This window comes from Rhineura floridana, chromosome 1 (assembly GCF_030035675.1).
Source record: "Rhineura floridana isolate rRhiFlo1 chromosome 1, rRhiFlo1.hap2, whole genome shotgun sequence".
In the NCBI taxonomy this organism is placed as follows: domain Eukaryota; kingdom Metazoa; phylum Chordata; class Lepidosauria; order Squamata; family Rhineuridae; genus Rhineura; species Rhineura floridana.
In genome coordinates, this window is record NC_084480.1 from 97,916,556 (window position 1) to 97,929,155 (window position 12,600).

General features: G+C 42.3%; 1 protein-coding gene across 2 annotated transcripts in view; it reads left to right on the top strand.

Annotated features, from left to right (window-relative positions):
• RASEF (RAS and EF-hand domain containing) overlaps nucleotides 1–12,600 on the top strand; it is a 55,997-nt gene that overhangs the window by 34,038 nt on the left and 9,359 nt on the right. For both annotated transcript variants that reach the window (XM_061627228.1, XM_061627237.1), the window contains exons 12-14: nucleotides 32–179; nucleotides 6,635–6,716; nucleotides 10,530–10,644. In XM_061627228.1, the coding sequence (XP_061483212.1) occupies nucleotides 32–179; nucleotides 6,635–6,716; nucleotides 10,530–10,644 (345 nt within the window). The remainder of the gene's footprint in view (nucleotides 1–31; nucleotides 180–6,634; nucleotides 6,717–10,529; nucleotides 10,645–12,600) is intronic.

Below are 12,600 nucleotides of genomic sequence, written 5' to 3' on the forward strand. Positions count from 1 at the left end.
ATCAATTTGGTTTATGTTTGTTTACATTTAGTCAGACTCCGCAGACTGTAGCTCCAGATACCCAAGTTCAGAGAAGGCTTACAAGATAGTTCTTGCTGGGGATGCAGCTGTTGGAAAATCTAGCTTTCTTATGAGGCTTTGCAAGAATGAATTTCGAGGAAACACCAGTGCAACTCTAGGTATGTTCCCTGTTCTTTCCCTTTCAGGGTGTCAACAGTTACCTTAGTAGCGACAGGCTCTGGAATGATAAGGTGTTGCTTTTGGAGAATGCTTGTGTGTAAATTGTGGGGTTTCCTTTTACTGCGTAAGTAACAGTGGGGGTGTTCTGCTCCCAAGAGCCACAGGACTTAATAAGTAGCAGGTAGCTGTGTATCTCATCTTTTCTTAGCTAATTGCAGGCATGGGAAGCCCAGTTTGAACTATAAAGGCAGTCTGTCAGGAAGGGCAACTTTTTTGTTCACTCCCCTCACAGGGATCTGAATGGAGATCCCATTCCTAAATAGCCAGGGACCTTAGGAAAAAAAGTCCCCACTGACACCAGCGGGGACTTTTTTGTAAGGCCTCTAGCCATGTGGCAGGGGCAATCTGCATTCTGATCATGTTGGGTGGTGAATAAATAAGCCCCCCTCCGTTACAGTGAAAATTGGGCTCTCTGAAAATTGGCCTGCAATTAGTGAAGGAAAAACAAGCTGCCTGCTTCATATGATGGGCTCCCTCGTACCTGTTAAGAACAAACAAGATCCGTAGCTACCTGCTACATATAAAGAGTGTATCTAGTTGGCTTTATGCCTGCCTGTATCATGAAAGAAAAAGCCAGTGTATGGTCATCTCACCCTGCAGTGAAGCTGGAGAGGGAGAATTCCAGTGATGAAGGAGGCAGCCACCTCCTGAGGCCACCATAGTTGGAATGGGGAATGAAGGCTTGCAAATAGCTCAGCATTAGCCAGAACAAAAAGTGGGAAAGAAGAGTGGCTTTATGAACCCTTTCTCATTCTCAACGCTGTGGCTACCGGTGTTATGAAGAGAAAAGCCACCATTTATAAATTTTATTTATTTAACGACATTTATGTACTGCTTGATTGTAATAAAACCTCCTAAGTAGTTTACACCCCCTCTAGGATGCACACCTTAACGTGGTGAGGGGGTTTGAGAGTGCTGAAGAAGCTGAGAGCAATGCCGTCAGGAGTCTAGACCACGAGGCTAGACTCCTAGCAGGGGCACTGTGACGCCCTTCCCTGGCTCTCCCTGTCAGGTTCCTACCTGCTTGTGGCTACTGCCTTTCACTAGGCACCACCAGGGACTCCACCAGTCCGGACTGTCCTTTTTTATGGTTTCTCTCTCCGCTCTAGCACAGATCTCACTAGATCCCCCTGCTAGGCAGCACCACCAGTCACGTTCTATAACCAATGTTCCCAGAGACCTTGTCTGAGTCTCTCTCTATCCGGTTACATTTGTGACTGCGTGCTTATGCTGTTCCCAACCCCCTTGTATCAATATAGATAACTCATATAACTCGGGGTTGCTCTGGATACTTGTAATGTTGTTATTCTCCTCTTCACCGCTGCCACCATTTGTTACTGTTGCCCTTCAGCCTTGGTAATTACCTTACCCTCCCTTCTGGTCTGTGAAACCCCAGCCAAGGACCAGGCCTTCGGTAAACCAAAATAGTATTTATTAAATAACAGAAATAACAAGATTACTTTTCTAATGGTACTTAAGCATATGGTTTCATCTATTCCTGTGACTTATCATTAACTAGAACTCCAATTCCCTCTTTCTCCACACTCTCCTAACATCCACCAACTAACACCCACACACCTCCAATCACATTCGCCACCTCCAAACACCTCCAAAACAACCCACCAAAACACCTCCCAGATTCAACTGTCATTCTTCCATTTATACTCTCAGCCAATCAAACGCTCAGCCAATCATCTAGCATTCTCCTGCTCATCTACTCCCCCCTCCTCTTTCATTCCACTTACCATGTATCTTCTATACAAACAGCACTTACCATATTTACATTAATACAGGAACATCACAGGCACCCAAGGCGGAATGGTCAAAGCTGAAACACCAGGCTAAGATGCATCCACACTCAGAGGAAGGCAATGGTAAACCACCTCTGAATACCTCTTACCATGAAAACTCTATGAACAGAGTATCCAAAATGCAACACGAGATAGTGCTGGAAAATGAGACCCCCAGGTCAGAAGGCACTCACCGAGCTACTGGGGAAGAACAAAGGACAAGTACGAGTAGCGCTGTGACTAATGTCGCAGCTGGGTCAAAGCCGAAAGGAAGCCCAGAGGCTGATGCGCACAGATGCGAAAGAAGAGTCCGGAGTTGTACGACACACACAATAGGAACATGGAATGTGAGACGCATGAACCAGGGAAAGTTAGAAATTGTCAAGCAAATGGAACGCATCAACATTACAATACTTGGTGTGAGCGAACTAAAATGGATGGGAATGGGACATTTTCAATCAGGCAACTACAAAATATTTTATGCAGGAACTGAGAAATTAAGAAGAAATGGGGTTGCTTTAATAGTGAGAAGTGATGTAGCAAGAGCAATTAGGAGCTACAACACAAGGTCTGAGCGAGTTATATCAATGAGATTAAACGGGAAACCTATTAACATAACCATCATCCAAGTCTATGCTCCAGTGGCAAATGCAGAAGAAGAAGAATTGGAAAGATTTTACACAGAAGTACAGGAAGAAATTGATCACACACCAAAATAAGATGTGCTAATAATCATGAGGGATTGTAATGCAAAAGTAGGGAACAGAAGAATTAGGAATTGTGGGGAAATGGGGCCTAGGAGACAGAAATGAAGCAGGAGAAAGACTTACTGAATTCTGTGAAGCAACTGAAAAAATGACTGTACATGTGGACATCACCAAATGGTCAATATAGGAATCAAATTGATTATATAATTGGTAGTAGAAGATGGAGAAGTTCCATACTTTCTGCGAAAACAAGACCAGGAGCAGACTGTGGTACAGATCATGAGCTGGTCGTATTGAAAATCAGAGTAAAACTAAAGAAGACCAACAAAGCAATCATAATGCCAAAATACAATTTAAATAACGTCCCAGAAGCATATAAAGATCAAATAAGGAACAGGTTTGAGGCTTTAAACTTAGTTGACACAGAAGAACTATGGAATGAAGTCAGAGACATTATCAGGGAAGAAAAGACAATACCTGGTTGGCCACTGTGAGAACAGGATGCTGGACTAGATGGGCCACTGGCCTGATCCAGCAGGCTCTTCTTATGTTCTTATACCTCTAGTTAAAAAGAAAGACCGCAATGGATGACTGAAGAAACTCTTAAAATGGTTAAAGAGAGAAGGAAAGCAAAAGGAGATAGAAACACAGTCAGAACCCTAAATGCAACAATACAGCGACTAGTACGCAGGGACAAAGAGAACTATTACAATAGTTTCTGTATAGAAATATAAGAGGACAACAAAAAGGGTAGAACAAGAGCCCTGTTCCAAAAGATTAGAGAAATTAAAGGGAAATTTAAGAGTAGGGATGTGGAATAATCAACAGGAAAACACACTGACTGACCGAGATGAAATAAAAGGAAGATGGAAGCAATACACTGAAGAACTCTATAAAAGAGATGCTAGGATGACAGATTCATTCACGGAGGAACCGTATGATGAAGAACCAGAAATTTTAGAATGCGAGGTGAAAGCTGCTCTTAAAATACTTGGAAGAAACAAATCACCAGGAATAGATGGCATACCCATAGAGTTGCTGAAAGCTACTGAGATTGAATCTGTCCAGATTTTGACAAAAATCTGTCAAGAAATATGGAAAACTAAACAATGGCCCACAGACTGGAAGAGTTCCATATACATCCCAATTCCAAAGAAAGGGGATCCCAGGGAATGCAGTAATTATCGAACGATTGCCTTAATATCCCATGCAAGTAAAGTAATGCTCAAGATACTACAACAAAGGCTCTTACCATATATGGAGCGAGAAATGCCAGACGTCCAAGCTGGATTTAGAAAGGGAAGAGGCACCAGAGATCATATTGCAAACATACATTGGATAATGGAACGGAGCAAGGAATTTCAGAAGAAAATCATCCTGTGCTTTATAGATTACAGCAAAGCTTTTGACTGTGTAGATCATGAAAAACTATGGAATGCTTTAAAAGAAATGGGGGTGCCACAGCATCTGATTGTCCTGATGCGCAACCTATACTCCGGGCAAGAGGCTACTGTAAGGACAGAATATGGAGAAACCGATTGGTTCCCCATTGGAAAGGGTGTGAGATGGGTGTATTTTATCACCCTATTTATTTAATATATATGCAGAACATATCATACGGAAAGCAGGATTGGACCAAGATGAAGGAGGTGTGAAAATTGGAGGGAGGAATATTAGTAATTTAAGATATGCGACGATACCATACTACTAGCAGAAGCCAGTAATGATTTGAAACGAATGCTGATGAAAGTTCAAGAGGAAAGCACAAAAGCAGGACTACAGCTGAACGTCAAAAAGACTAAAGTAATGACAACAGAAGATTTATGTAACTTTAAAGTCAACAATGAGGACATTGGACTTGTCAAGGATTATCAATACCTTGGCACACTCATTAATCAAAATGGAGACAATAGACAAGAAATCAGAAGATGGCTAGGATTGGGGAGGGCAGCTGTGAGAGAACTAGAAAAGCTCCTCAAATGCACAGATATATCACTGAACACCAAAGTCAGGATCATTCAGACCATGGTATTTCCAATCTCTATGTATGGATGTGAAAGTTGGACAGTGAAAAAAGTGGATAAGAGAAAAATCAACTCATTTGAAATGTGGTGTTGGAGGAGAGCTTTGCGCATACCATGGACTGCGAAAAAGACAAATAATTGGGTGTTAGAACAAATTAAACCAGAACTGTCACTAGACGCTAAAATGATGAAACTGAGGTTATCATACTTTGGAACATATTGAGAAGACATGATTCATTAGAAAAGACAATAATGCTTGGAAAAACAGAAGGGAGTAGAAAAAGAGGAAGGCCAAACAAGCGATGGATTGATTCCATAAAGGAAGCGACACACCTGAACTTACAAGATCTGAACAGGGTGGTTCATGACAGATCGGCGTTACCCAACCTTTTTTGACCCAATGCCCCTTTGCAAAATCTTTTTGTGCCCAACACCCCCCTCAGATTAATATATGCCAATGCTTCCTATTCTTCCCTTAAAATATGAGTAATGCATAAAAGGTATTTTCAATTATTATTACTGATCGTTTTTATCATGCCTTTTTATTGCACTTAGATTACACATTGAATTCTTAGTATGATTTATTAATATGCATACATAGTTGCACGCAAGAAACAAATTGCAGATATTGGAGTTGTTTCTTATTTCACAAATCCTAAAAACATAAGCAAAAACGAATTAAGTCCACACAATATGAACCAATAGAATACACTGTGTTACTTAACAACAAACTCATTCAGTTTACTGGCATTGTTTTGTTAAACAAGGTCATTTAAACATCACAGAAACAATGGGTAGCGAGTGTGTCCCATTCCCGAAGAAAACCAGCGAATAACTGACTGTCTGCCTCACCCGTTTGCACACGGCACTCATCTGTTGGAAGAATGTGCCCTCCACCAATACACCCAGCTTATCAAACACTCTCTTGTGATTGATTCCAACATCCTCCAAGACAGCATCAGAACATTACCTAGTGCCGGGGCGTGGCTAATATCCCCATTCCTTGATATGACACTGGCTGCTATTCAGAATTTCTTTACTAAAGAGCACACACTATTTATAGTGTTATTTCCATGAATTGAGACTATTAAATACATTCAAACTGGGGACAAAACAGTTTAAAAATTAATGATTTGTGTATTAAATAAAATTAAACTTAAATGCTTCAACTGTCTCATCAGACCGCCAAATGTGAACGCCCCCCTAATGAACCCAAATGCCCCCCTAAAGTTTGTAGTCACGCCAACGCCCCTCTGGAAGGCTGTAACGCCCCCCAGGGGTGTGCTACCACCTACGTTGGGAATCGCTGTGACAGATGCTCTTGGAGGTCACTGATTCATAGGGTCGCCATAAGTCGTAGTCGACTTGGAGGCACATAACAACAACAAGTAGTTTATAAGAAGTATTAAAACTATCAGTAAAAACTGTTCAAACCAGTAATTAATCACATTTAAAAGGTAATTAAAATTAACAGTAGACTAAAAAGATTAAAAATGTCAACATCTACATGTCTGGATAGGCTAGCCTAAACAACGATGTTTTGAGCAGGCGCCGAAAAGAGTACACTTGTGCCTTTCCTCACTGATACATCAGTATTTTTATTTGGTTATTGGTATTCTGTGCACGTGAACCTTATAAAAAACAAGTTACCTGTGTAAAGATAAAAATGCACTTACAGTCTGTTAATGGAGCATATCATCTGAGTCGCAGTTGGAAGACTACATTTCTGTCAAACAGTAAGTGTATGGGTGGGGCCCTTAAAATTAACAGTGCTGAAAGCACCTTGCATTTATTCACCTGTAATTGCATCAGCAATGCACTTTTTAATCCATGCCACCTGAAAACACTAATGGATTTTGTATATTTATTTTAGGAGTTGACTTTCAAATGAAGAGACTCATTGTTGACGGGGAACTTACAGTGCTACAGCTGTGGGACACAGCAGGACAAGAGAGGTTAGTAGGGTCTATCTGCATATATTTTTAATAAAAACAAAGCCTCTATATTGCAAAGGGCAATTTGAAAAAACAAACACCTGTACAGTGTAATCCTGTTTGTGTCAACCTAGAGGTAATCTTTACTGAGTTCAGTGAGAGTTACTCCAACGTATATATATATAGGATTCAAGCTTTCCTGTATTAAAATTAGATCTACACTGCCAAGGCAATGGAGACAGTGTTTTAGGGTATGTGTTATAAAGCAGTTTGTTCGGAACATATGAACTTATATAGGGTTTTCAAACCTGCGTAGCATATTCTAATTTTAGAGTGCAGAATTTCCCCCCCCCAAATGTGATTTTGTCTATTTCATAGTCTCCTGCTCTGGGAAGAGTAGCCCCTGCAAAAGAAGTCAGTATCAGCCAGAGCAAAAAGGCACAACTTCCCAGTAAAGTTAGTCTATGTGTGGCTGAGTGAGAATGTCTGGCAAAATGGGAATTCTCCTTGCCATGTTCCTGGGCTATAGGATGGGCAAATGTGGGAAGGAGGAATCTCCAGCTCTAGGCCTGGTGCCAGAGGGTGGTGATGTTGGGCCCTGGCTAAGGGTCCCTGCAGCCCAGAGGGGCCCTTGAAGGGCCCCTCCTTAGGATGGGAGAGCGGTGCTCTCATTCCCCAATCTACAGCAGCTTTGGGTCCTGCAACCCAACGCTGCTGCAGATCGTGGCACGGGAGCTCCCAGGCAACCCCCTCATACGGGCAGCACGGACTTCAATAAGCCTGCCTGCGCGCCCGCCTACCTCTCCCATCAGTGTGCGTGCTGTGCATGCATGCCTGCCATCACCCAAGCTGCAAGAAATAGGCGGGGTGCATGGGTAGGCTTATTAGCCTCATGCCGCCTGTATCAGGTGTGTGTGTGTTGGACTGTGGCGCCACAGGCCCGGGGTAGACAGGTGCCCAAGGGCCCAGTCATGCCTGACGTTAGTCCTGTCCAGCTCCCTCTTCCGTGGATGCCTTCTTCCAGAAATTACTGAGACCTGCATGCAGATAGAAGAATGGGGGTGGTGGTAGTGGTTTGCAAGAACTGAATGGAAACAAGGGTTATTCACACATAACTCTAAACCAGCATTTTCCAACCTGGTGCTCTCCAGATATTTGAAGTACAACTCCTATCAGCACTAACCATTGACTATTCTGGCTGGGGGTGATGGGAGTTGTATTCCAAAGCAGCTGGTGGGCACCTAGCAGGGGAAGCTATAGTTTAGTGTGCATGAACTGCAGCAAATCCACACAAACTATTGGGATCACATGCTTCCCCTCCCCCCCACACACATCTAGGAGGAGGACGTCATTGGAGATTGGCTAAACTTTCATAGAATGTTGGCTTGTCATAGCATCTGAACTAGGAATCCTAGCATAGAAACTAGCTTGAAACTTACCAAAGTTTGTTGTTTGCCAGGATTCCTCAAACGGGCATTCTCTGAAAGTGTAACAAATCTCCAGTGAAGTCCTCTGACACACATAGGAGGAGTAGAGTAGAGGGGGCTGTTTGCTGCAACTCATGGGTGTAGCAATAAACTTTGGTTTAGTGTTATGTGTGACCACTGCTGCAGAGATGGCTGCTTGTAAAGTAATCTAGCATAGGGGAGGGGAACCTGTGGCCCTTCAGAAGTTGTTGGACTGCAACTGCTATCAGCCCCAGCCAGAATGGCAAATGGTTAGGGATGATGGAAATTGTAGTTCAAAGTACCATAGGTTACCCACCCATGATCTAGCATATGGTGCAGCATGGCCTAGATGCCACTCCACAATAAAATTTAGTCTGTCTACTCATTGATACAAGGCTAGTACAAGTGGAGGGAGGCCTAATCTTAAAAAAAAAATACCCAGCAATGGGTGAATCTGGCCTTTGGACTCAAAACAAGATTAAACTTTAAATATTATTGCGTGCTGCCCAAATCTCTGAGTGGTGTGAGACTTTCAGGGGCTCCTGCCTTATCCAGGGTTTGATTTCCTTGGAAAGAAGGTCAGCGGAGACTGTGGTGTCTTCTTGAGATATGGTTTATTTACACATATTCACAACCTGAGCTTAAGATGGTGGGAGTTCAAAACATTAACAATCCAATAGATATTCCTTTTCCATCAGGCTTGTAGGGAGGCACCCCAAAGCCATGGTACAGAGAGCAGGCCTCTCCCCACTAGACTAAAAGTGCAAGCCTCTCTTTGGTTCCAGATTGAGGGGAGGAAGTCCTCTCCCCTGAAAAGAGTTCCAATAGCTCCCTTTTAGATATACAGATTAACCATTCAATAAATCCATTAACTGACAGGCTGACTTGGCTAAACTATTAGATTAGCAAAAGAAACTAGTCTGACCAGTGGAGCAGATTTCTTTGCAGCAGAGCCCACTTCCAGGTACAGGGTTCCAAATCAGAGGCTGGAAGGGGACTCTATCTCTATCTCAACCCTCAATCCCATAACAGTATAGCTGTATATAGTTAAAGAATTTTGAAATGTGCAAGTGTTCTATACATTTCGCATATCTTGGTTTATATCTCATAGCAAAGCAATAATGAAGCTCAGATTTATGAAAATATAAGCCTCAGTCTTGACATGCAGTTGGACAGAACTACAAGATTGAGTTTGCCGCTATGCAATGAATATTGCTGAAGATATCCATTCTTTATGGAAACGGACATTGTAGAAATATATTAATGAAAAATAGATTAGTAGATAACTCTAATGAACTAGGATTTGGTTTAATTTAGCAGGCAGATCTGAACTTTTACATAAGCATTTTTCCACTTGTGTACTACTCTGGAAAAAAACCTACTATAAGATGAATATAATCTATTATAGGTGTGCAGATCTGCTTTTTCTTTGTTTGCCATTTCCTATTTTTTTTAAGCTATGTACAGAAAGCCGCCTTAGTATATTGTAATACATTTATGTTGAAATCCTTCAGTATTGGATGCTGAAGGCCTTGAGGCAGCATCCTGTAGTCTTTATCAAAGTTTTTTTCACATTATATTAAGAAAGTATTTGGTACTGCATAGGAGATTATTTCAGAGCCTTACATTTACACTAAAGCATTACTGGTGGCATGTTTCAGAGAAGAAAAGAAGCCTCCGAATGGATCGCATGTATGACGAGTGCAGAGGTATATAAATATTTAAGGCCCCATCATTTATCATACTACCTCAAAGAGTCATGACCTTCTCCAAAGAGTCCTGGTAACTGTAGTTTGTTAAGGGTGCTGAGAGTTGTTAGGGGACCTCTATTACCCTCACACAGCTTCAGTTCTATTATCTATGTGTTTTTAGGATATTTCTAGAATGTTAGCCACTAAAAGCACTGGCTCTTTAAAGTCCAGTCCGGTCCTGGGCTGCCAAGAATGAATGAAGACATTTGAATATTACCATTACATTTAATACCTAATCATTACAGAATATACTTCATTTTTGCAAATGAAGTAATCCTCAAAATATGTTTACATTTGTTCACCCTGCACCAAGTCAGTGCTGCTGCTGCTGCTAATAGTATTAAACCCAAATTCTTCTTACTTGTCACTATCCAGTGGCCAAGGCACTGGGATGCACTGCTTTCTGTTTCGGGGGGGGGCGTTCTTTTATTAGGAGACTTGGCCAGTAATTGGACTAGGAGACACCTCCCACTTTTTCTCGAGAGCCAGTTTTTTTTCTGCCTCCACAGCAAATGGATTTGGGTCTCTGGGTCTGGTCTACTGAATTTATTGAACTTGCCTGCAGATCAGATTGAAGAAAAAGAAATAAGAACAGAAGACCTAGTGTGGTTTTTAATGTAACTTTCTCTTGAAAGGTTCCGAAGTATAGCTAAATCCTACTTCAGAAGAGCAGACGGCGTACTTCTGCTATATGACGTTACCTGTGAGAAAAGTTTTCTTAATGTACGAGAATGGGTGGATATGATTTCGGTAAGACTTTTAGCCATATAAAACTTGCAGAGTATGCTTACCCTTCAGTGCACGTAAGATTTATAGTGTATCCCACTTATTTCCAGTATGCTTACTCTGGAGAACTGTGTTTGTTTATTAATCGAAGAGCTCAGTCCTGTGCTGATGCCTCCTTAAGCTAGCGCTGAGAGCTGCACCCAACTCCTGTGCTGAAGCAGCAACAGCGGTTGCCATTGAGGTGGGGGCACTGCACCATAGTTGAGTGCAGGGCTGGATCCCTAATTTTCCCATCCTCCATGGGCCAACTTTGACAGATGGGTAGGATAACAGGTGCCTTTGAAGTTCAAAGGAGGTCACTGTAACAGCCAATCAGCTGTTTGGCAGTTATTGGGAGGTGATAAAAAATATTGGAAACCCAAAAACTCCTACTAACTGCCTTAAATAACTACAACGTGGAAACACTTATATGAAATCAAGAAACAGGTTAAAATGTTTCTGGATTCAATATAAAGTATTTGTACAATGTAGTTATTTAAGGCAGTTACTAAGAGGGTTTTTTTTGTTCCCAATTCTCTATATCATGTTTTTGTCTTGTTGGGACTTGTTTCCTTGTTGGTTCAGCCAGCAGTTATAGAGAGCCCATTTGAAGACTGGGGGAAGTGGTTTTGATTCAAACTGCTTCCTCCAAATGGAAAAAGCCAACACTCTTGGGTGCACTAGAGTGTTCTCGACAGGCAACTCCATAGTGCAACCGATCCCAGTGAATATGCCTTGTCAGCAACAGTCAGTTCCACCATAGCCATATCTGCCCCGCATCTGACATTATGTATGACAGCATGGGTGGGACAGGTAGGTATGAGATGTGGGGAATGGCCTCACCAGCCAAACTGGGACCTGTGCAAGGCCTGATTAGGCCCATGGGCTGGAAATTTCCCAGCACTGGTCTAGTGGAAGGCTGCAAAAGAGATTTGGTATACAGGACGCTGTGAGAGCATCACCCTGAGCCACCATGAGTCATTTATTTATTTTATACCCCCCTAAGCCTGACGGCTCTCTGGGCGGTGTACACAAGGGATAAAAACAGCACAATATATAACTACAATAAACACAATAAAGTCAAAAACCAAAAACAAACAAATAACAACAAAAAGCAAACAGCATCATAATACAACATAAAAAGTACAGTTAAAATACACTTTAAAAACAGATTAAAATACACTTTAAAATGCCTGGGAGAATAAAAAGGTTTTCACCTGACGCCGAAAGGATAGCAGCGTCGGCGCCAGGCGCACCTCATCGGACAGACTGTTCCACAATTCGGGGGCTACCACCGAAAAGGCCCTAGATCTAGTCACCACCCTCCGAGCTTCTCGATGAGATGGCACTCGGAGGAGGGCCTTAGATGTTGAGCGCAGTGTACGGGTAGGTTCATATTGGGAGAGGCGTTCCACCAGGTATTGCGGTCCCATGCCGTGTAAGGCTTTATAGGTCAAAACCAGCACTTTGAATGTAGCCCGGCAACAAATAGGGAGCCAGTGCAGACGAGCCAGAACAGGTGTTATATGAGCGGACCTTCTGGTCCGTGTCAACAGTCTGGCCGCTGCATTCTGGACTAGCTGTAGTTTCCGGATTATCTTCAAGGGCAGCCCAACGTAGAGCGCATTGCAGTAGTCCAATCTAGAAGTTACCAGAGCATGAACAACAGAGGTGAGGTCATCACCGTCCAGATAGGGATGTAGCTGGGCTACCAAACGAAGATGGTAGAAAGCATTCCATCATGGCAAACATGTTGTTTCTCTGGATAAATGGCCAATCCATGTTTTGACTTGACCAATGCCGGACGAGCACTTATTCTCACTAATAAAGGCCAAACCAAATTTTGGGCTGGACTACTTGAGTTTTGTGTTTTTTGGAAGTCACCTCTGGTTATAAATGTCAAAATTGGATAACTGGATAATTCCATTTCAGTGTGTAGCA